The following is a 24,181-nucleotide window of genomic DNA, read 5'->3' as shown; positions in this document are numbered from 1 at the left end:
CAGATCTAGAAGACTTGATTGCTGTAGTATTCAGTGTGTACTTAACTCTCCCCGCCTAGCAGATCTATAGACTTGATTGCTGTAGTATTCAGTGTGTACTTACTTCCAGCCTAGCAGACTCTATAGACTTGATTGCTGTATATGTAGTGTGTACTTACTCTCCCCGCCTAGCAGACTCTATAGACTTGATTGCTGTAGTATTCAGTGTGTACTTACTCTCTCCGCCTAGCAGACTCTTGAGATTTGATTGCTGTAGTATTCAGTGTGTACTTACTCTCCCCGCCTAGCAGACTCTATAGACTTGATTGCTGTAGTATGTAGTGTGTACTTACTCTCCCCGCCTAGCAGACTCTAGAGATTTGATTGCTGTAGTATGTAGTGTGTACTTACTCTCCCCGCCTAGCAGACTCTAGAGATTTGATTGCTGTAGTATGTAGTGTGTACTTACTCTCCCCGCCTAGCAGACTCTAGAGATTTGATTGCTGTAGTATGTAGTGTGTACTTACTCTCCCCGCCTAGCAAACTCTATAGATTTGATTGCTGTAGTATGTAGTGTGTACTTACTCTCCCCGCCTAGCAGACTCTATAGATTTGATTGCTGTAGTATGTAGTGTGTACTTACTCTCCCCGCCTAGCAGACTCTATAGACTTGATTGCTGTAGTATTCAGTGTGTACTTACTCTCCCGCCTAGCAGACTCTATAGACTGATTGCTGTAGTATTCAGTGTGTACTTACTCTCCCGCCTAGCAGACTCTATAGACTTGATTGCTGTAGATTCAGTGTTGTACTTACTCTCCCGCCTAGCAGACTCTATAGACTTGATTGCTGTAGTATTCAGTGTGTATTACTCTCCCCGCCTAGCAGACTCTATAGACTTGATTGCTGTAGTATGTAGTGTGTTACTTACCTCCCCGCCTAGCAGACTCTATAGGACTTGATTGCTGTAGTATGTAGTGTTGTACTTACTCTCCCCGCCTAGCAGACTCTATAGACTTGATTGCTGTAGTATTCAGTGTGTACTTACTCTCCCCGCCTAGCAGACTCTATAGACTTGATTGCTGTAGTATTCAGTGTGTACTTACTCTCCCCGCCTAGCAGACTCTACAGACTTGATTGCTGTAGTATTCAGTGTGTACTTACTCTCCCCGCCTAGCAAACTCTACAGACTTGATTGCTGTAGTATTCAGTGTGTACTTACTCTCCCCGCCTAGCAGACTCTATAGACTTGATTGCTGTAGTATGTAGTGTGTACTTACTCTCCCCGCCTAGCAAACTCTATAGACTTGATTGCTGTAGTATGTAGTGTGTACTTACTCTCCCCGCCTAGCAGACTCTATAGACTTGATTGCTGTAGTATTCAGTGTTGTACTTACTCTCCCCGCCTAGCAGACTCTATAGACTTGATTGCTGTAGTATTCAGTGTGTACTTACTCTCCCGCCTAGCAGACTCTATAGACTTGATTGCTGTAGTATTCAGTGTGTACTTACTCTCCCCGCCTAGCAGACTCTATAGATTTGATTGCTGTAGTATTCAGTGTGTACTTACTCTCCCCGCCTAGCAAACTCTATAGATTTGATTGCTGTAGTATGTAGTGTGTACTTACTCTCCCCGCCTAGCAGACTCTATAGATTTGATTGCTGTAGTATGTAGTGTGTACTTACTCTCCCCGCCTAGCAGACTCTATAGATTTGATTGCTGTAGTATTCAGTGTGTACTTACTCTCCCCGCCTAGCAGACTCTATAGACTTGATTGCTGTAGTATTCAGTGTGTACTTACTCTCCCCGCCTAGCAGACTCTATAGATTTGATTGCTGTAGTATTCAGTGTGTACTTACTCTCCCCGCCTAGCAGACTCTAGAGATTTGATTGCTGTAGTATTCAGTGTGTACTTACTCTCCCCGCCTAGCAAACTCTATAGATTTAATTGCTGTAGTATTCAGTGTGCCTGTAGTCACTCTAAATGATGCCTTCAGTTTGTGATCTTCTTCAGTAAACACACATACCTACAATACATGTATATTGAGGATATTATAGAAGTGTCTTTTCATATTGAATGTTCTAAAGAAGTTGAATAAAATACTAAAATAAAAGGCTCTGTTAAGTATAATAACTTCCGGCAGAAAGATATAAATGTACTAATCTTTTCATCACATGTTAACTTTTTCTGTTGAAACGTGCAAATTTCTTTCAAGTTTCATTTCAATTGAATAGAAACTGTTAGAGTGGAGTTCAAAAGGAAGTCTGCTGGACAGACAGACAAACTAACAAAACACTATATGCCTCACCAGTCTTCAACCAAGGGCAAGGGAGATAAATCTCAAAAGAAATTAAAGAAAGCGTTTTACAAAACCTTTTTTGCAAATCCATATTTAGTTATATCAATTCACATATTATACTGATGCACATTCTACAGTCTATTCACAGACCTGCTACATTTCAAGCAAAACTGATCATAACTGTGAGAGTTAAAGTTTACACTAATTTATTTTGGGTTGATTGTGAAGCAAATTCTACAACTTATATTAATCACTCTTAACACCTCATTCCTGATTGAATCCATCACCTTAATGGTATGAGAGAAAAAAAAAGCCAGTTTCCTTCTTAATGCTGAGTGCAAAGCAGATATCATTTTAATGTCTTTCCACACTGGAGGCAGATGCTCTACCAACAGATAGTTGAGGCTGTGTACTTGCACAGACTTCTGCATGCATGAACAACAGTTGGTATTCCAGTAATATTAATCTACCAAACCCATACAGTATACATAAGCATAAGTAAGTATTTATACATTACCCTTCCTTTGGCATTCCCTGTGTAGATACATTTACCTCGTCTGTCATACGATGCCATAATGTTTAAATCAGACTACAAAGAACAGAAAACAAAATTTCACCTGCCTATTTCAAGGATAAAACATTAATCACAGATAAAACTTGGCAATTTTAACTTATCTGAACAAAGAAGTACAAAACTGCAGAAATGAGTGACAAACAGAATCTGAAAGCAAATGAATCAGTGGAGACAAGTAACAGCTCTCAACTGAAGGTGATATACTTCTGTCTGAGTTAGTTCTATCTCAACAAGCTTGTCTTATTTCCATGAACATTATAAACTTACATCTTCATCAAGAGGAACCAGTTTATGAGAACCTTCCATATCCATGGAAACGGCTGCATGTTTCATTGGACATACCAAAAACTTCTCACTGAAAATACAGAACACAGCTGATCTTTATATGTTCCAGGTATTAGGTGGCTGCTATTCAAAACCAATGCAAGCATTTATATATTCTTTTCTACAGACTAGAAACTGACATTATACATTTAAAGAGAATGGCCACCAGATTGACATCAAAATATCATTATTTTAAACTATACCAAAAAAAATGTTTGCAGTAATTAAATCATAAATCATTATCTAACAGTTTAATCTGTATCATAAAACTTCTATATACTTGTCATATTAGATCATATTGTTACAGCTAGACAGGCACTTCTGGGAGATTTCCTGCAAATTTTACAGCCAATATGTGTGTTAAAAAACTTAGACATAAATCTGCAAATCAAGTTTGAGTTTCAGTTTGTTTACAAAAAGAGAATGCTTTAAAATAGATGCTAAATTATAAAACTAGAATTTCTACTTTGATCTCTGATAGTTAAGAATCAAAACAATAAACAAGAGGGTCATGATGACCCTGGATCGTTCACCTGAGTAATATGAGCCACATGTTTCAAATGGCAAAATGATGCTAAAATATTAAGAAAGTAGATCAGTAGGTCACATTCATGGTCACTGAAAGTCAGTTTTAAGATCGGTGTGCAAAACTGTACATGTCACCCAAATTTCAAGGCTGTATCTTAAAAAACAAGAAAGTAGGTCATTAGGTCAAGGTCTAAGTCAAGTGACCCCTAATCACTTGGGGTTATCAGGAAATTATAATTGAACAGTCTAGGAGAAATGATCTGATAATTGTTTAAGTATTTTTTCCTAAATAACTCATATAAGAAGTGACCCCCTGGGCAGGGCCTCTTTTGGCCCCAGGGGCATAATTTGAACAATCTTGTATCCAATAGACCTTGAACTTTCAGACAAGAAGATTTTTATTTTTTATTCCTATATAAGTCTATGTTAAACTTCGGACCCCCAGGGCAGGGCAGGGCAGGGCCTCGTTTCACCCCAGGGACATAATTTGAACAATTTTGGTAGAGGAACACTAGGCAAGGCAACATACCAAATATCAAAAACCTATGCCTTGCAGTTTCAGACAAGAAGATTTTTAAAGTTTTTTCCTATATATTGTCTATGTAAAACTAGACCCCCTGGGGCAGGGCCTATTTTCACCCCAGGGGCATAATTTGAACAAAGTTGGTAGAAGACCACAAGGCAGTGCTACATAACAAATATCAAAGGCCTAGGTCTTGTGGATTTAGACAAGAAGATTTTTAAAGATTTTTCCTATACAAGTCTTCATAAAACTTGTGACCCCCGGGGCAGGGCCTCTTTTCACCCCCGTGGCACAATTTGAACAATCTTCATAGAGGACCATTAGATGATGTCACATGCCAAATATCAAGGCTCTCTGCCCTGTGGTTTTGGACAAGAAGATTTTTAAAGTTTTTCCTTTTGGTTGCCATGGCAACCAGAGTTCTCCATGGAATTCAATTCTTTGAACAATTTTGAAAGGGGGCCATCAAAGGATCATTCCTGTGAAGTTTGGTGTAATTCTACCCAGTGGTTTTCAAGAAGAAGATTTTTTTAGAAAATGTTGACGGACGCATGACGCACGACGGACATTGAGCAGTCACAAAAGCTCACCATGAGCCTTTGGCTCAGGTGAGCTAAAAAAGTATTTAGCTGTAAAGTGTTGCACTTTGATACTGCAAAAATATGTCCAATAATTCAATCACTCGCTTCATTAAGTACATCCATGTTTAAACTGCATAAATAGATTCAACAAGTAATAAATAGTACACATCTAAATTTTGTTCACAGCAATGTTTGCATTTCAGAGGCTCTTTAAAATACACATTCTGTGTATCATATTCCCAAATATATCATTACACTCAGAAGTATGAATACCAGCAAGTGTCCCATTATGATGGTGAACATTTATGTAGTTTTCTGAAAATCCAATTAACAGTTTTGGAGATAAGGTCCTGGAAGAAATGACAGACTTCACAAAGGATGAATACAATGTCATTTAACTTCAATATAGCTGCTATATATGATTTGTATCCCAAATTATAATCAATATTTTTCTTTTTTTAAATATATTTACCTGCTTCTTGGATGAAACTGTACTTTGAGTATAGGTGATGGAAACCGGAACGTTTTCTCCACCTCTCCTGTCAGGACATCCCACAGTGACACAGTGTTGTCTGTGGCAGCACTCAGTAACTTACGACCATTTCTACTCCAACTTTTTCATGGAAATTAAATACACACAGTAAGTATCTATGAAATCTATGCTTATGAAATAAAACATGTTGAAATATCATAAAATAATTCTAATTACCTGAACGCAAACTTCTTTCCAGTAACAAACTGCTTCTATACATCCAAAAGTGTTTGAAGACAATGATTACAAACTTTTTAATAGACTATCAAATTAGGGATGTATAACTGACTTAGTTGAGGAAAATTTCTCAGAGAAAGCAACTTTGTCAAATTGCCATTTGCCAAATGAGCAATTTTCTACAAACTTAAGCTTCTAGGAAAGGGAGGACAAATGGTCCAGCAGTAGCACTGTCTAACTAACAAGGAGCTGCTTTCAATAAACGCTTGATGCCCCCAGTGGCATCCTTGTCGACAGATTTTGCACCTAAGTCCAAAATGAGGCCAAGATCAAACTGAGGGCAGGTGATGTCTGAAGATGAGGAATGGTCACAGGTTACATCTGCATTAGCATCAAGTCATTCTAGTAAGGGGTATTGATGCTAGACGAAACTGTCCCATTTGGTTAACCTCGTATGGACGGACGGACAGGACAATCACTATATGCCTCCCGCATCAGTAGATGCTGGGGGCATAAAAAACCTAGGGGTTGTGAGTTTGAGCCACAACTCCATCTAAAGTTACTAACATTGGGATGGGAGTCCAGCATATTGGTGCATTATACCTAGCATGTTAAGAACCAGGGAAGCTTTTGGAATTAGATCGATTCTATATCTTGCACTATCCTAAAGTAAAAAACTTTCAAACAGTCTTTTTGAGATGTGGGGTTACCAGCATCGACTTAAAATAAACTTACAAAACAACAGGTAGATGAAAGCTGTCAAGGCCAAGACGACAGAAAGGCACAACTAGTATGACAGTAATATAGCAAAGCTACCTTAAAGTGCAGACAGGATGTACATGGGCGTTGATAATTTTTGCAATGCCACGTGTAAGGAAATCCCAGAGTACCAATCTGCCATCGTTACAGCCCACTGCTAGAATGGTTCCCTGTCTGTTAAACGCACATGTGATGGCTATACTAACACAGTCTAGTGTACCATCAAAATCCTAGAAAAGCACAATAGAAATCTGTCACTTTAAAACAATCCATTTTTATGGCAAAATAAATTTAAAATTTGAAAGATCAAGATCCAAATACTAGGATAATTTTTACTTTATTAAAACACTAGTCTATTATAGTGACTGCAAAATAATGAAATGAAATCTTTTCATAGCAATGTATGAAACATAATGTTTTTGTCGTTGATAAAAAGGCAGAAATAGTTTACCTCAGGATAATTCTGTCCAAATGATTCTGAAAAAAAAATATAATGTTGTTCTGCATTATTTCAAAATACTTCCTCTTCTTTTTTAACATGTTCAAACCACAACAATAGAAATCATGATTCTCATTTCATCTTACAAATTCTAGGAATTATCTATTTAAAAGGTTACTTGCTAAAGCAATAATCCAGTAGCGAGTCAGTGAGTAAATATCAACATAGACTTAAAAACGATATCTAAAAACAATTTCATGCAGGACCTTTAGGTTGCATGTTCACTATCAAATGAATAGTGTATGAAAACTGTGTATTTGAAATGCACACTCCTGACCTCTTTAAATCATAAATCAAATAAATTATGATATTATATGTAAGACAGGGATCGAATTTAACTTTTTTTTTGCTAGTGCCATTTTTTCCATTGTTAGCAAAATGGTGGATTCCACAAGCAATTATTTAAAGACTGTTTACATGCTACATTGTAAATTTATTAAGTTGTTTCGTTGTTTGTGGGGTTTCATATAAAAGTTTAATGTTCTGCTCAGTAAGTCAGTTTCCCACTTTTTCACGGTTCAGACAGTTGCTGTGGAGTCAGGCCAGGACTTCTGGTTTCGGAAGTTTGAACCAAAGTACTCTATGTTTCTTTGGACTATTGGCTGGACTCGGAAGTTTAAGGTTCTTTTGTGTCATTGCCCATGGTGTCACTAGCATTTTTGGTCTCCACGGGCCTTTTTCGCCCGAAGAAACTTGTTAATTTCCTCTCCATTCTCACACTTGCAAATCACAGACCAAAACGAAAACATATATCGTCCAGACGCTTACTTAAATATCTGAAAATTACATTTTTATAAAGCGACAAGTGTCTACAAGCAGTCACGTGATTATTGGTAAAATAACCAATGCTGGGCTGTTAAAACCACCACCGGTTTTAGTTATTTTAAATAACCACCTCAAAGGAGATTTTAAAGCACAAAGGACAAATTGAGCAAATTCGTCTGTTTTCGAACGTGATCGCAAAAACATTCGAGTGTCATGATTTGCTACTCACATTTTTATACTTACTCAAATTTCGCTAGTTAGCGACCGCTAAATTCGATCCCATTAAAATGTGTAATTTAACATGTTGATTTCTGTGTATTATCTACAGACAAAAATATATATTGACTTGACTTCACTTCATGTACGACAATGCTCCAGAGTGTGCCCGTACATTAATGTAAGAAGAAGAAGATAACATATATCAAAGTTGATATGTTTTATGTTGCAGTTTAATAAAACACTGGCAGACAAATTGGTTGATTGGCTGGCTGTGTTTAAGACATGTTATATTGGAAGTAAACAACTAAACAGCTAAGAAAGAACATAGACTAATTATTGCATTTATTACTTTAGGCTGTCACCTCTTAAAATTGCCGTCCATAGTATGGATATTAGTGCCGACTTGCCATGGTTAACCCCGAGAATTATCAGGCTTATACATAAGCGTGATAAACTGTACCAGAAACTACACAAATCTCCCTCCTCAGCCCGCCAACAAAGATTCAAATCCCTTAAGTCTTCTATCCAGAAGCAAATAAGAGCCCAATACTGGTCATATATGGAAAGTGTCATATTTGACCATGACTCACAACCTGGTAAAAACAAAAAGTTTTACAGCTTCATCAAGCACAACAAAAAAGAAAATGTCGGCATTGCCCCCCTTAAATCAGATGGTCTTACCTACACAGACCCCATCCAAAAGGCTACTATCTTAAACAAACAATTTGAATCTGTCTTTTCCCCTCCCCAGCCCCTTAGTCTGAAGCATATATGTTCCAACGTCCTCTCATCCCCAGTCTCCATGATGAATAAGATCCAGGTCACCACTGAAGGTGTGGAAAAACTGCTCTATGGCCTATCCCCACATAAAGCCTCAGGACCTGATGAATTATCCCCACGCATCCTAAAAGAACTCCACCATGAAATTGCTCCTGTACTTGCCCATATATACAGGTTATCTCTCGAATCTGGCCTAGTACCCAGTGATTGGAAAAAAGCCACCGTAGCCCCCGTATTTAAAAAAGGTCCCAAGTCTAAACCTAGTAACTATCGCCCAATTTCCCTAACTTGCATTGCTTCCAAACTCCTTGAACACATTGTTGTTTCCAATCTTATGACCTATTTTGACAAGCATAAGCTACTTAGCCAGTTCCAGCACGGCTTTAGATCAGGTCACAGTTGTGAGACTCAGCTCATTAATTTCACTCAGGAACTTTACAATAACACTGAACAGGGTCAACAAACAGATGTTATTGTCATGGACTTCTCCAAGGCGTTTGACAAGGTCGATCACATTAGACTAATTTATAAACTACAAAGCCTTGGTGTCAACCCACAAATTACCAAATGGGTCAAATCTTTCCTGTCCAACCGCTCCCAGAAAGTCGCTGTTGATGGTCATTTTTCCAGTGAACTTCCTGTACTGTCTGGAGTTCCCCAGGGGTCTGTTCTTGGGCCATGTCTCTTCCTGGTATATATCAATGACTTACCAGATTCCGTCAAATGTAACGCAAGAATGTTTGCAGATGACACCATAATATACCTTACCATCAACTCCATTTCAGATAGTATATCTCTGCAACAAGACCTGATTAGCTTAGAAACCTGGAGAAGACATGGTCCATGGAGTTCAACCCGGACAAGTGTGAAGTCCTTAGAATTTTTAGAAAGAAAAATCCTGTAGTCTACCCCTACAAACTTCACAACATAGAGTTAAAAACTTGTGAGGCAGCTAAATACTTAGGCATAACCATTTCCAAAGATCTAAACTGGTCCAAACACATTGACAGTATCACTTCCAAAGCAACTTCCACTCTTCGCTTCATACAACGAAATGTCAAAACTGATAATAAAAAGGTCAAAATTGCTGCCTATAACACCTATGTCCGCCCTCAACTTGAGTACTGTTCAAGCGTCTGGCATCCTTGGCAAAAAACCCTCACTAGCAAAGTCGAAAATGTCCAAAGGTCAGCTGCTAGGTACGTCATGTATGACTACAGTTACACCAGTAGTGTTACACAAATGCTGAAAACCTTAGAATGGAATACACTCCAATATAGAAGGTTACACAATTCATTAGTAATGTTTTATAAAATAAGGACCCAGCCAGTTGCAGTCGACCAATCTCATATTATTCCAACTAGAAACCTAAATTACTTAATCCCCATGTCTCACACTCAGTACTTTTCTAACTCCTACTTCCCTAGGACCATCCGACTCTGGAACTCCCTACCAACTCATGTTAAATCTAGCCCCAGTCTCAGTATCTTTAGAGACAGGCTGGCGGTGGTCAGTATGTAATTCTGTTGCCTCTGTCCTATTTTAACTGTAGCATACTGTCTTTTTTAGCTTTTATTCTTTTAACATTGTAACATATCAGTTCTTTAACAACTGTTTCTCTGACAGCGCCGCCCAGTGATAGTCGGAAATCGACGGTTGGGTGAAAGATGTAGATGTAGATGTAATACCCCACCCACAAAGATACTGCAGATAGAAAATACGATTGAAAAGATTCGGTTTTGGGATCAAATTTTGCAGAAGAAAATAGTTAATACTAAAATAAAATGTATCTTAGTTTTGTATTATCTTGTAATATCTTCAATTTATAAATGGGAAATGTAGCTAAAATACCTAATAATTCTAAATTCATTGTTTTGTTTTTCCCGGAAGTTGGATTCCGGTTGAAAATATTTTACGAATATATTAATAATGATTGCTGTCGTCTTTTTTTTTTTACAGATCTTGTTATTGATTTCAACGTCCGACAGTTGATACCTAAACATGAAGTATATGATTAACAATTACCAGTTAGATGAAAAATTTCTTGTAAAACTCTAAAACTTTCCATTTCTAAAAATGCATTTAGATTCTATTATATAAAAGCTCCAAAATGAGTAACACTCCTCGCTCCTTGAAACATGTAAGACTGAAATTTCCTCTTTGAAATTGGTCCTCCATGTATTGTAAGTTCTTTAATATTTAAACATAAATTGAAGTCATGTCAATAAATGACTTTTCAATATATGTTGTGCTGATGTAACTAGTTGTACGTGAGCATGTACACGTACTCAAAACTCACCCTACAGTTTATAACCCGGATGTGAGAATGTTTTGCACGTATCTTGTGACTTGATATTTATCTTGTGGTCACGATATAATATAAAAATTGAATATAATTTCTGTTAAAATTAAAACCCTTTTTTCTTTGTCTGGAAATTATATTTAGTACGGCACCGTTTTGAACAGGCTACGTTTGATCGATGGACTTAATAGTGTGAGTATCATATATACAAATGTATATATATTGGTTTAACAAAAACCCAGTTTAATACTGTCGTGTTGGTAATATTTTAGAAAGCATACTGGATTGGAGTATTTGGAAAAGGAAGTTTTAATATATGTAAGTCTTTTACCATCTTAGTCTTATACGTGTGAATGGTATATCTACTTTACAAACACAGCTGTATACATGAAGCGACAACTACTGTGTATGTATTAGACAAACTCCATGCAAAGCTGTTGAAAGATTAAAGACTTAATTAATACATACCACAACAGTGACTGAATTGTCTTTGACGTTACTTGCCTTCAAACTTACCTTGACAATTAGACTAATTGCATGTGCCATGTCTGCCTGTCTGTGACAATGTCTGGATTACTTCTCTAAATGACTAGAACGATCAGTTGCCATTTAGCGCGCGTGACCATATAGAAGTTTTCCACTTGGTATCGGAAAGTTTTTAAGGTCATTGACGAGTTTAAGTGTATACATGGACTAACTTTTTTTTAGCTCACTTCAAGTGTGTTTGAACCACTCTCGAGTTCGCTTCCTGGAAAAAAAGCAGTATATGTGCCATGAGGTGTGATCGCTACAACTCAAGACCGACGGGTTGAACGGCCAACACCTTCACCATTAAACCACCGCTTTTGTTGAAGATTTTTGTCCAAATAATCTCTGAATTTATTTACCTGAATCCCTGAAACCATTGTAAAGCAAACAGATATGTGGCACTGACCATTGACAAATGACACGAGACAATAAACATACCAGTGCTTTATCATCCTGTACCAGTACTAATAAGGACCACAAGACTTAGTCATAAGGTGAAGTTCATTCTATTCCAGTGCCGCCTCAAGGACATTGTGTCTGAAATCAATAATTCAAACATGTGGGTAAGTTGGCAGTTACTTGCTGAGAACAGGTTTGCACAGTATCTGCCAGCAATATTTCTTCACCAGAACAAGCGCTCATTGGAAGAGTCTAGCAGATTCAACTGTTACTGCACCAAGCTTGGAGGCATTCGAGTCAATAACATTAACAGCATTTTAGGAAGTGAGGGATGTGTGCAGTGTGCTTGCGGACTTACTAAAGTTGAAGAGACGCTTATCTGTCTGTATTTGAATTTAATTATACGGTCCATCCGGCAGGCCACAGTATAGCATTATTCTCTGTAAGAGTGCGGACCCCAGCATGTCGTTAAAAAGAAATTTTGACGCCAAATGGCGAAGAAAATGTACCTCTGTGCAATTTTCATAAAAGTCAAAGAATCCAGTAAGTTTGCAGCCAAACGTGGGTAGCTGTTCATGGCCAAAGGGACCTAGAACGACAATGACCCGCGAGACGTGGTTGCTGACAAGAAGGCAAGCAAGTTGCCGTAACAAGGACGGTTAGAGCCACAAGGTGCAGGCTGCTCTGGTCCATCATCTTTTTTGTTGTGTCCCCATCCCCTCCCGCACCCCACGTTAAGCGTAGGGATAAGGAGGGAGTGGGGGCTTCTCCACAGGCCGTCTGAACTCTATGCCGTCTGACATAATCATCAAGAAGATAGCTTCTTTCATCACAAATGTTTACCCCGCAGGCATCAGTAAGGACACAGTAAGGACACAAAAAGCAGTGTTAACAAGGGATTTTCCTTATGATTAATTAATACCCAAACATTCTAACCATGTTTCATGTATAGGCTATCAGGTATAAACTATGTTTTTGAGCCAAGATTACCTACATCTCGAACTCGACAAGGATTCAACAAAGACAACAAGAGGGCCATGAAGGCCCTGTATCGCTCACCTGACATAATTCTAACCCCTGATATGTTAGAACCAAAGTTGGCCTTGATTTTATAGAGGCAAACATTTTGACAAAGTCTTATCAAGATCAAGTAGAAAATGTGACTTCTAGAGTTTTATAGGAGTGTTATTCTAGCGCTCAAAAAAGCAGGGTGCTGTTCTAAATCGGAAAAGTACGATAGCAGTGGTTTCATTTTTGGTGAGACCTAGTTTTTGACCCTACATGACCCAGATTAAAACTTAACCTAAAGATCATCAATAATAACATTCTGGCCAAGTTCCATGAAGATATGGTCATAAATGTGGCCTCCAAAATGCTAACAAGCTTTTCATTTGATTTGACCTGGTGACCTAGTTTTTGACCAATCATGATCTAAATTCAAACTTGACCTAAAGATCATCAAGAATAACATTCTGACCAAGTTCCGTGAAGATATGATCATAAATGTGGCCTCTAGAGTGTGAACAAGCTTTTCATTTGATTTGAACTGGTGACCTAGGTTTTGACCCTACATGACCCAGATTGATTTTGACCTAGAGGTCATAAGACAAACATTCTGATCAATTCTCATGAGTTTCAAACTTAAGTGTTAACAAGCTTTACCTTTGATTTGAACTGGTGACCTAGTTTTTGACCCCACCTGACCAAGATTGGAACTTGATCTAGTCTTTTAACCCACATGACCCAGATTCAAACTTGATCTAAAGATCATCAAGATCAACATTCTGACCAAGTTTCATGAAGATACAGTCATAAATGTGACCTCTAGATTGTTAACAAGCTTTTCCTTTGATTTGACCTGGTGACCTAGTTTTTGACCCCACATGACCCAGATTCGAACTCAACCTAGAGGTCATCAAGACAAACATTCTGATCAATTCTCATGAGTTTCAAACTTAAAATTAGGTCTCTAGAGTGTTAACAAGTTTTACCTTTTATTTGACCTGGTGACCTAGCTTTTGACCCCAACTGACCCAGATTGAAACTTGACCTAAAGGTCTTCAAGGTTAACATTCAGACAAAATTTCATGAAGATATGATCATAAATATGGCCTGTAGAATGCTAACTAGCTTTTCCTTTGATTTGACCTGGTGACCTAGTTTTTGAACTTACATGCCCCAGATTCAAGCTTGACCTAAAGATCATCAAGATTTACATTGTGACCAACTTTCATGAAGATACATTCATGAATGTGGCCCCTAGAGTGTTATCAAGCATTTATTTGATTTGAACTGGTTACCCAGTTTTTGACCCCACCTAACCAAGATTTGATCTTGACCTAAAAATCATCAAGATTAACATTCTGAGCAATTTCATTAAGATTCGGTCATAAATGTGGCCTCTAGAGTGTTAACTAGCTTTCCTTTGATTTGACCTGTAGACCTAGTTTTTGATCCCACCTGACCCAGATTCCAACTTAATCTAAAGATCATCAAGATTAACATTCTGACCAAGTTTCATTAAGATATGGACATTAATGTGGCCTCTAATGTTAAGCTTTTCCTTTCATTTTTTGACCTGGTGACCTATTTTTTAACCCCACATGACCCAGATTTGAACTTGACCTTAAGATCATCAAGATTAACATTCTGACCAAGTATCATAGAGATATTATCACAAATGTGGCCTCTAGAGTGTTAACAAGCTTTTCCTTTGATTTGACCTAGTGACCTAGTTTTTCAACCCAGATGACCCAATATTGAACTCATCCAAGCTTTTATTGAGGGTAACATTTTGACCAAGTTTCACCAAGATTGAGCTAAAATTGTGACCTCTAGAATGTAAACAGTCAAATTGTTGACGACGGATGACAACAACGGACACAGGGGGATCACAAAAGCTAAAAATTCAGACCATAATTGATGAAGATCAGGAAAATGTGTCATCTAGTTTTTTCCCCCCGTTGTGACCCAGTTAAAAACTGGACCTTGAACATATGGCATTCAAACAAGGTTTGTGTGGATCTGATAGAAACCCTGTAGTGAATAAAGTTTATCTATGATTTGGCCTATTGAACTAGTTTTTTTTTTTATTTATATCCCAGATGGCCCATTCAAAACTTGGTCTTAATTAAAGTAATCCAACCAGGTTTGGTGAAGATAAGATAATACAGCATCTGGAGTGACCAATAAGTTTTTTCTATAATTTGACCTATTGACCTACTTTTTGTATACTGATGATCCAGCTCCCAAACTGGCCTAGCTTTCGTGAAAGGCAAACATTCTGACAAGGTTTCAAGTAGATGTGGTGTAAAAATGTGTTATATGTAGCTTAGCAAGATTTTACTTAGTGACCTGTTCTTTACCCCCAGATGACCCAGTATAAGGTCTCACCACAAAAAACATGTGTTCATCATGTCAGTCATACAGAATAAGGTGTCCCTGACAAAATGTGTATGTCAGCTGTCTGAGCACAGAAATATCAACTAACAATCTAATAACTCTACTGGTCACAATTAACTCAAAGCAAAAGAGAAGAAACACAAAAGCATAAAAGATACATTTTAATTTCACCATAGTTGAAAGTACAGAGCTCTATGTAATACAATCATTCACAGAGGTAGGGACATTCACTGTTTATGTATGTTAATATATGACTCAGAAATTCAGAAAACATTTGTGTCCATTGCAATGGTTTATATTCCAAAATATGTAATATTCCCATTTTTGCAATAAAACAAGTCTACTTTGTCTTAAAGCTTAAAATCTGTAAGAAGTCCCTGAATAACAAAGCAGGGACCATGACAATTCTCTTTACCACTAGATAACTACAAGTGTTATGATATACATTTTGAAATAAACACAAAAGTTTTTTTTATTCATTTTCATTTTCAAGCAGTCAATTTTAGAACAGTTTATTATATTTTTTTTGGGGGGGTGGGGGTTCAGACAGAAAAAAAGCATCGGATAAAGTATATAATAAAAGGGTCACTATAACAGTCACTTGACCCAATGTGTTGGGATATATCAGGCTTTCATGGATTTACAAGACTGGGTCTCACTTGGGGTGGGGGTGCCATTTTATGTATTTCCCAAAGTATGAACAAAATAAGAAATTCTTACTAAAAATATTAAGGACACAAGTGTTTTCTGATTTACTGAACAATATGTATAAATAACTATATTTGTGGAAACATGTCAGCCTTTATAATAAATGCCAGTTTCTTTAATAAACATGTTACATAATAAAATCATAAAAATTTGGGAAGTTTGAAATGAAAGCATATGATGGGTCAAACACATTTGAGCCGTGCCATGAGAAAACCAACATAGTGGGTTTGCGACCAGAATAGATCCAGACCAGCCTGCGCAACCGCGCAGTCTGGTCAGGATCCATGCTGTTCGCTAACAGTTTCTCCAATTCTAATAGGCTTTAAAAGCGAACAGCATGGATCCTGACCAGAATGCGCGGATGTGCAGGCTGGTCTGGATCCATGCTGGTCGCAAAGCCACTATGTTGGGTTTTCTCATGGCGCGACTCATTTATAAACATGGAACAAAAATCATGGAACTTGGCAGATCAACTTTACTATAAATCTTGTTTTGACTCAAACCATTAATTTTTACCTTTGAAAAACATAAACAAATCATCTTTAAAATAACAATTCTATTAGACTCAATTCTGAAATAAAATTTCTTTTCAAATTCTTTTTTATATATATTTTACAGTGTTAGAAATATATTTTCTATAAAACCCTAGAGTTCTTTTAATTAAGTGACAAACCCATCTGAAGGAATGTAATACTTAATAAGTATCAAGTTGAAAATCATCTGCACAGGCTGAATAAAACTGTTTTTTTATCTGTATATGCAAAATACATTATCAGTTTTAGTATGAAATGATATAACTGGCATTAAATGACACATGAAAACTTGATTTGACAAATATATAAACAAGAAAATAACAACTTTGGATTTCTTTTATAATCACAATCACAAATATGAAACTTTGGTGAAATTTTAAGTACTGACAAAATAAAATGAACAGAACTTTAACAACCATATATTGAAGAGTCTATAAATTCATAAAGATATCATAATTTATTTTCAACATGGGGCAGGCCTCTAAATTAACTACATATTTTTCTTTCAAAACTTACAGCATCATTTACAAAATACAAAAAATTTTAAAAGTAGTTGGTAACTGAAGAGTAAATCATGAAACATGCTTGTACCACTAAATTAACATATGTTACTGTGTAAAATGGTCAACAGCTTTCCTACATATTTAACACAATACAGTGTTTTTATATAAAAATACTGCCTAGAACTGAGTCACGAACAATATAATAATTGTTTATTCTGTTTTGCTTATGAGAACTTCTTACATTTTATGACCAAATTTGAGATTGTTTATAACTAGACTTAGAATTTCTGCACATAGCCAGACTATACGCAAGAAATAGATTACAAAGATTTAAACATTAATGCAGTTTATTGCATTAGAAATAATCCAATTTATTTGTTTACCGTTTTGTGCAGTTTGCATTAGAAATAATCCTATTTATTTGTTTACCATTTTGTGCAGTTTGTTGTTGTACATTATATTTATACTTCCTTTTGATCATCCAGGTTTTTTCAATAAGCACACTTTTATAGAAGTGGATTTCATTTTAAAATAATGTGTCCTTGCTAGAGAACAGTATTACTACACCAGACAAAGCATGTATAAGTTGTTACAACTGGAAACAAAGTATTAACAGATATATACTAATCAAGTTAGCAATGTATTGCTACAAGGCATCAAAACTTTCATTTTGAATAATGTACAGTAATATCATACTGTATGTCCAGTTTCTGTTTCCTTATACTGACCATACTCAGAAATGTTACTTTTAAATATCTTTGATATAAGCTACATTTGTACTATACCATAAATTGCATTTGACCCTTAATTATTGTTAAAAATAACTTAATACATTGTTACAATGACTGATAATGTACTTGGTACATGTCAAAATAAATTCTATGTTCTGTTATGTTTTCACCCCTTTTTTTCTACTTTTGCTTGATTTAACATCACAACAACACAATTATAGGCCATATGACGACTTTCCTGCTTTTCATTGTGAAGGAAAACCCCAGGTGCCCCTGCAGGCACAAGCAAGCACCCTAGTAGACCATCAACCTTCTGTAAGCTGATTGAATGGCATCCTTACATGAATTCCAAATCCTACACAAGGTTTTGAGCCCAAAGCGGTAAGCAAGTAATTCGATTCAGCTACCTTAACCAGGGAAGCGCCTTACTAGCAATATCAAACACTGAATGTACTTTTTTTAATTTAGAGGCCTGCCCCTTTGAAAGAATGATTTTGGTACTAAACTCTTTCTCCACTTCGTAAATGAAAGAAAAGGAAAATATATACATGTATGCATTCTGGAATAGTCTCTGTACCATGTACCAAGTCAATTCTGATTTAGTTCTGCTAAATCATGCATGGGTGAAAGTTGGAAAAACTGAAAATACTGAAAGAAGTATCTGGGGGCCTGGGGGCCGATAGGGCCCCCGGTGGGTCCAGGGCAAAGCCCTGGCTAGGGGTGCAGGGGGCCAGCGGCCCCCGGAAGCTCCTGAAATACAGCAATTTCCAAGTACTGTACAAAGCTTTTCCTGATAAGTAGAGTCCTCTGTATTTCAGTTTTGGAGACTTCTGCAAACAACAATTCAAGACCTTTTTTTTCAAAAATTAATTTGTAATTTTATTATTTCCACACTATTTCACAATATACAATGCAATTACATTCAAATTCTTATCATTGTTATTGTTTGTTGCCTCATTGATATACAGTGATAAGATCTGTCCTTTAAGATTTTTCTTTAGGTCATCCTTCTAACTTTTGGCAATGCTGTGTGTGTTTACGTATGTGCCACTGGTTATGGCATGTTGTTTATCTACCCTGTCTTGCATAGATTCAGTGTTCTTAGTACCATTAGAAGAACCCGGCAGAACCTGAAAGTAAACAAATGGACCAAGTATTAAATGACATAAAAAACTATACAGAAGAGCCATAAAAGACATAAAGAACAGTCCCAAATTTAGACACACATATATATATATAAATTATATATTAAAAAAAAATTGGGCATGGGTTCCCCTAGGAAATTGGCTTCTTTTGTTTAAATTGACACTTTGCTGCTGGGCTCATAAGTTCAGGGCAAGCTAAACTAATATTTACTCAGAATTAACAGACCAGTCCCAGCAAGCAACAGTGTATATGGCCAGTAAAGCAAGGAGAAGACAGAAGAAAGGAAGAGGGTGGGGTCACATCCATGCCAAAATTGCCTGAATTAAGGATACAATAATGTATGAAGTTCAGGTAACACTGTTAAAGACTGTGTTTCAGTATTTTGGAGTATGTTTAATACCATTTGAATTTGAGGCATACTTGTCATGAATGCTTGTGAGTTTTAGTACCTCTTCCATATAGATTAAGCATTTATAAACGGATAATTAAAAATCATCTCACCTCAGTTTTCACAACTCGAGTGTTTTTTTCTGGTGTTTGCCGTCCTCGCAGTGAAGTCTGATACCTTTCTTTCCACTGGATTTGTAATTAATCGTTTGTGCAATATGCAACACATCAAATATCTATCTAGCCTTCTAGGTCTCACTATCAGACCATTTCAACCTCTCAGAATCGAACTCGGACAACTGCCATCGCCGTTAAATTTTGTTCTTGGCTTGTTTCTCAATCTCCTTGGTGTTTTAATCCGTTGGTAGAAACTTCATGATGGTCAAATCGGTCATTTTCTTCAATATTGTGAACAATCGAAATTTCTGCCTCCGATTAGCAGTAATCAACAGGTTTTTGGTTGTCGTAAAAGGAGGTCATAAAGTATCACGCGCGCTGAAATGATTCGTTAACCATCGGTTACAAACGGTTACACACGGAAATTTCAAATAGAATCTTCACTCTTATCCGCGGAAATAACCGATCTACAGTCTATTTTTGGATGAATAATCGCCAGCGTTCGGTTATTTTCGGCTATAGAATAATGTTACATACGGTATTTCTAACGGAAAAGGACGATGCAAGTGTTGCAATCAGCGCTATTTTTAGCATCCTGGAAAATATGAATGCCATTATTTTGCCATTGATAGACAACCGCACTGGAACAATGACCACGGGACAAGTTGACCCCCCCCCCCCCCCCCCCCCGAAAATCTCATCGGATTTACACGAATTGGAAAAATGACCTTTGGGAAGGTCCAAAATACGGAATTCCGTCATAATACGGAAAACTTTCACCCATGTTTAAAATGTATGATGTGTCTTTATATAATAAGAACACCGCTATGTGGAGCAGAATTTCCAAAGCAATGTGCCTGACCAGCACCAACACATAATTATTATGCCTATCTGATCTGTTTTAATGGCAGTGACTATGACCTTTAAGAAACTTCAAAATCAAGATAAATCCATGGTGATTTTTTTTTTTTGTAAACTAATAATCACTGTGATCTTAACGTCACACTAACCTCAAAATCATAAGAGGTTATCCACTACCTATGAGCAATGTTCATATCATGTTTAAGAATCATAGTTCAAAGCATTCTAAGTTATCAAACAGAAATTGAATTGATAACAGAAAGATGTTTATATAGACAACCTGTACCATCAAATAATATGTCTCTTCAGGTGTATAATAAAACTGGTACCTAACTTAATGACAATTATTAGTGATCTGCTGTTAGCTCAGTATTCATTTTCATTTCTAACAAAACTTACATGCTTGTTCAATCACACAATGTAAAACTAATTTTTTGTGCAAAATTTCACTCCAGACACATTACACATGTTAAACTTGCACATGATTGACCTTAAATGGAAAGGTTAAAGTCATCAATACATGAACAGCAATCTAATATATTAACACAAAAAGTTCAAGGTCATAACAGTTACCTATTAAACTAAAACAAACTGCCAGCTATGACCACATCTTACATTGACATTAAAATGCTGATTAAAGTTCAACACAAATTTATCATAAACAGATATTTTTCTTCGTTTTTTTTTTTGTTTTTAAATATGTATAATTACATGTAATTTGTTATATAAATCAAGGTAAGAATTATCAATCACCATGGACTAACAGTGTTACATGCAATATGAGCCTCTACTCCAATTGCATTACAACATACATCATATCCAAAGAACAATTCTAGTTTAAACTCTAATGAAATAACACACAACTGTAACTATGGTAACATGGATCACAAAGTACAAACCACATGAAAGAACGAGGAAATCACATCACGAGGCAAATTCAACAATTCTAAATGATATATTAATAGTGGCATAAAATGAAACATTAGTATTTGGAATTTGTTTGAAATGACATTAATTGTACAAATAATGCACAATACACAAAGGTACGATTCAGCACCTATTATAGGAATAAAAAATAATGCTCAAGCCCTCATAATATAATACAGGAATACATCATTTACTATTTTTGTAATATAGATACGCAAACACTTCACAAAGGAAAAATGTGTGACAAAAATGATGTAAACCATGAGCAAACCATGCTGTGTGTTTCTGCTGGATCTATTCTTCTCTTAAGCAATAAAATTGTACAATACTCAATTCTACCTATCTTGATGATATAATTTTAGACAATGGAACTTGAGATGTATGTTTTGCATGATTTCTAATGTAGAGGTCTATATTTTATCCAGCTTAGCTGTATGTTAAACAGTGTGTTAATAAAATCTAGAACATACAGGACCTTAATTCGCTCTTTTGTGCATTACGCTAAACTGAGGTATGAACACAATGTCTTTCTTTGGCTGGTTTGCTGTCAACCACTTAGTCAAATAAATCATATACATAGCTTTACACACCAGAATTAGAAAAACATATCAAGAAAGCATTTTGTAAGTAAAATATAGCAACCAATAGTAAATGATAACACCTGCAAAATAAGTATAAAGAAGAATTTGAGCAAAATTAAAGAAATGATATGGATTTCAATAAATGACAAAAGGTGAAAAGATATACCATTCAACTTTTAATTGACTGTACTTGACTTACAACAAAATTAGAGCTGATAAAATGTTTAACAGATTCTTAACACTTCTAATAAACACAAATAATAAACCGCAGTAATTCATCGATTGCTCACAGCTGAAAGGGATAAGCAAATTGACCCAGTGTTTCAAAAAACTCCAGGCATAAAAATAAAATGACCAGGGACCACAAACATTGTTTACTGTTTCAATAAAATGAAGGGTTACTGAAAAGCAAGTCTAGAATCAACGCCCCTTCAATAAATTTTCATGATAACGCAAATGATATATCTCTTTTTCCTGATGTCTTGCTTTATAATGCAAAAAGGAACAAAAGAAAGAAATATATATATATATATATATATATATATATATATATATATATATATATATATATATATATATAAAACAGTTTCATTTAAAACAACATAAACTTCATCGATGGAATGTAATAAAGGATAGGATTTCATTTTCCATATAACGAATTAAACAAGTTTACATATAAAACAAAAGAAAACCACAGTTTACCAAAAAATTCTGAAGCGTGACAGCTTTCATTACAACAGAAATTTACACACCTATTCCATTCATAAAATAATAACAGTAACACAGAATGTAGAGCAATCTGATACATACTTTACTTTATTGTAGAAGATCAAACTGCAATAATCTACTGTGAAGTTGTAAGTTGTCCTGCCAATATTCAGCCATAAGTTAATTTTGGCAGCAAGAACTGTACATTAATTGTACAAGAAATTAACAATAATTTTCAGCTTTTATGAAAAAAAAAGACAGACAGATAAATACAACTAAATAATTCATCGGTGAGTCAAGATTCTTGGTATCCAGTCTCATTCTACATGATTTATGTATATTCTTGCTGTGAAGAAAAATGTTTGAAATTGATTTTAAATGAGTGTAATGTTCATAAATAAAATGCTCTGTAAACTAACAGTTAAAACTTTGAGGTAATACGCAAGGTAAGTATAAACATATCAAACTGAAGTCTGTAAGTATCTGAGGTATAAGGTGAACCAAAACTCAAAAACTTGAGGACAGTAATATCAAGTCCTGAAATAATTTTCCTAAAACTGATATACAAATAATAAACAGTAATGTCACTGATATGATAAACTCTAACACCACTTGTTTTCTGCAAGCTTTTTCTTTGGGCCTTAAGTTGTATTTCAGCCGTTTTCCGCAAAAAATCAGTAACATGATTGGGGCAACATCTCTTAACACTTCTGTAAAACAAAAAAGCGTCCAGTCTAGACCATCAATGAGCTAATGAATAACACTAATGTGCCCCCCAACCCCCAACCCACCACTCATGATGGCCTGCACAATTTCAGTCCCAAAATCTCTGTGATATTGACCTTTGACCTAATAACCCCTTACACAACAGGGGACATCTACTGACAACAGGTAATTACTCCTTGAAGTTTGTGGACTGTAGGCCAAAGCATTGTTTTGTTATTTAGTTATTGGGCGGGAACTGTTTACAGTCTCAATGCCACTGTGACCTTGACCTTCTGTGCAATAAAAAATAGAGGTCATTTACTGATAACAGGCAATCATAGTATGAAGTTTGACCATTGTGAGACCAAGCATTCTCTAGTTATTGATTGGAAATCAAGTGGTCTACCAATTGACCAACAGACCAAATGTCCAATAGAAAGACCAACAAACAACAAGTAAAACAATATACTCACTCTTCTTCAACCGGGAGAGTGGGTATGCATAAATATCTAAACCAGGTAAATAGAACCAGTCAGAACGTAGAAATAAATCATGAAACCAGTATTTCAAAAATAAATCATATTAAATTATGTAACCAGTATTTCCAAAAATAATTTGTATTACCAGTGCTTCAGAGATAAATCATGTTACCAGTACTTTCATGAAATAAGTCACATTACCAGTATTTCCATCAAATAAGTCATGTACAAATATTTCAGAAAGAAATCATGCTACCAATATTTCCATGAAATAAGCCACACTGCCAGTGTTTTCATAAAATAAATCATTTAATCAGTATTTTCAAATAAAATCATGTTACCAGTATTTCCATAAAACTTGAAATGTCTTGTGCTATATGAGGTCTATATTAGTGTACGATGTATGGACACAAATACTAGTACTGTAAAAAAAGAAACAAACAAAAACATGTAAATGAGGTAAATACAACCTGTCTAATAAAGCAGAAATAAAAATGTCAAGTATTTTCAAAAACAAAGAATGTTACCAGTATTTCCATGAAATTAATCATTTACCAGCATTTCCATGAAATAAATGAGGTAAATACAACCTGTCTAATAAAGCAGAAATAAAAATGTCAAGTAT

At 35.9% G+C, this 24,181-nt stretch overlaps 2 protein-coding genes across 4 annotated transcripts in view; one reads left to right on the top strand and one right to left on the bottom strand.

Annotated features, from left to right (window-relative positions):
• The window catches only part of LOC123561107 (retinoblastoma-binding protein 5 homolog), a 43,706-nt gene extending 32,902 nt beyond the window's left edge, over window positions 1-10,804 (bottom strand). Inside the window, exons 1-7 of one of the 2 annotated variants that reach the window (XM_045353289.2) lie at window positions 10,565-10,804; window positions 6,728-6,753; window positions 6,334-6,506; window positions 5,281-5,421; window positions 3,120-3,207; window positions 2,796-2,867; window positions 1,896-2,005 (exon numbers count right to left, since the gene is read on the bottom strand). In XM_045353289.2, coding sequence (XP_045209224.2) covers window positions 1,896-2,005; window positions 2,796-2,867; window positions 3,120-3,207; window positions 5,281-5,421; window positions 6,334-6,506; window positions 6,728-6,753; window positions 10,565-10,607 — 653 coding nt within the window. In that variant the 5' untranslated portion in view covers window positions 10,608-10,804. Of the gene's footprint in view, window positions 1-1,895; window positions 2,006-2,795; window positions 2,868-3,119; window positions 3,208-5,280; window positions 5,422-6,333; window positions 6,507-6,727; window positions 6,754-10,390; window positions 10,462-10,564 lie in introns of those variants that run through there. The other variant, XM_045353290.2, reaches the window with a different exon arrangement.
• A 119-nt stretch (window positions 10,805-10,923) lies between these two features.
• The window catches only part of LOC123560111 (aspartate--tRNA ligase, cytoplasmic-like), a 97,077-nt gene continuing 83,819 nt past the window's right edge, over window positions 10,924-24,181 (top strand). Inside the window, exon 1 of one of the 2 annotated variants that reach the window (XM_053516528.1) lies at window positions 10,924-11,159. Coding sequence is in view for 1 of the 2 variants with exons in the window: in XM_053516530.1 (XP_053372505.1) it covers window positions 11,158-11,159 (2 nt within the window). In the remaining variant the exon portion in view is untranslated. The remainder of the gene's footprint in view (window positions 11,160-24,181) is intronic. The other variant, XM_053516530.1, reaches the window with a different exon arrangement.

The sequence above is a fragment of the Mercenaria mercenaria genome, chromosome 10, assembly GCF_021730395.1.
Source record: "Mercenaria mercenaria strain notata chromosome 10, MADL_Memer_1, whole genome shotgun sequence".
In the NCBI taxonomy this organism is placed as follows: domain Eukaryota; kingdom Metazoa; phylum Mollusca; class Bivalvia; order Venerida; family Veneridae; genus Mercenaria; species Mercenaria mercenaria.
Note: the sequence above shows the minus strand (reverse complement) of the source record. Positions and strands in the feature narration are given on the sequence as shown.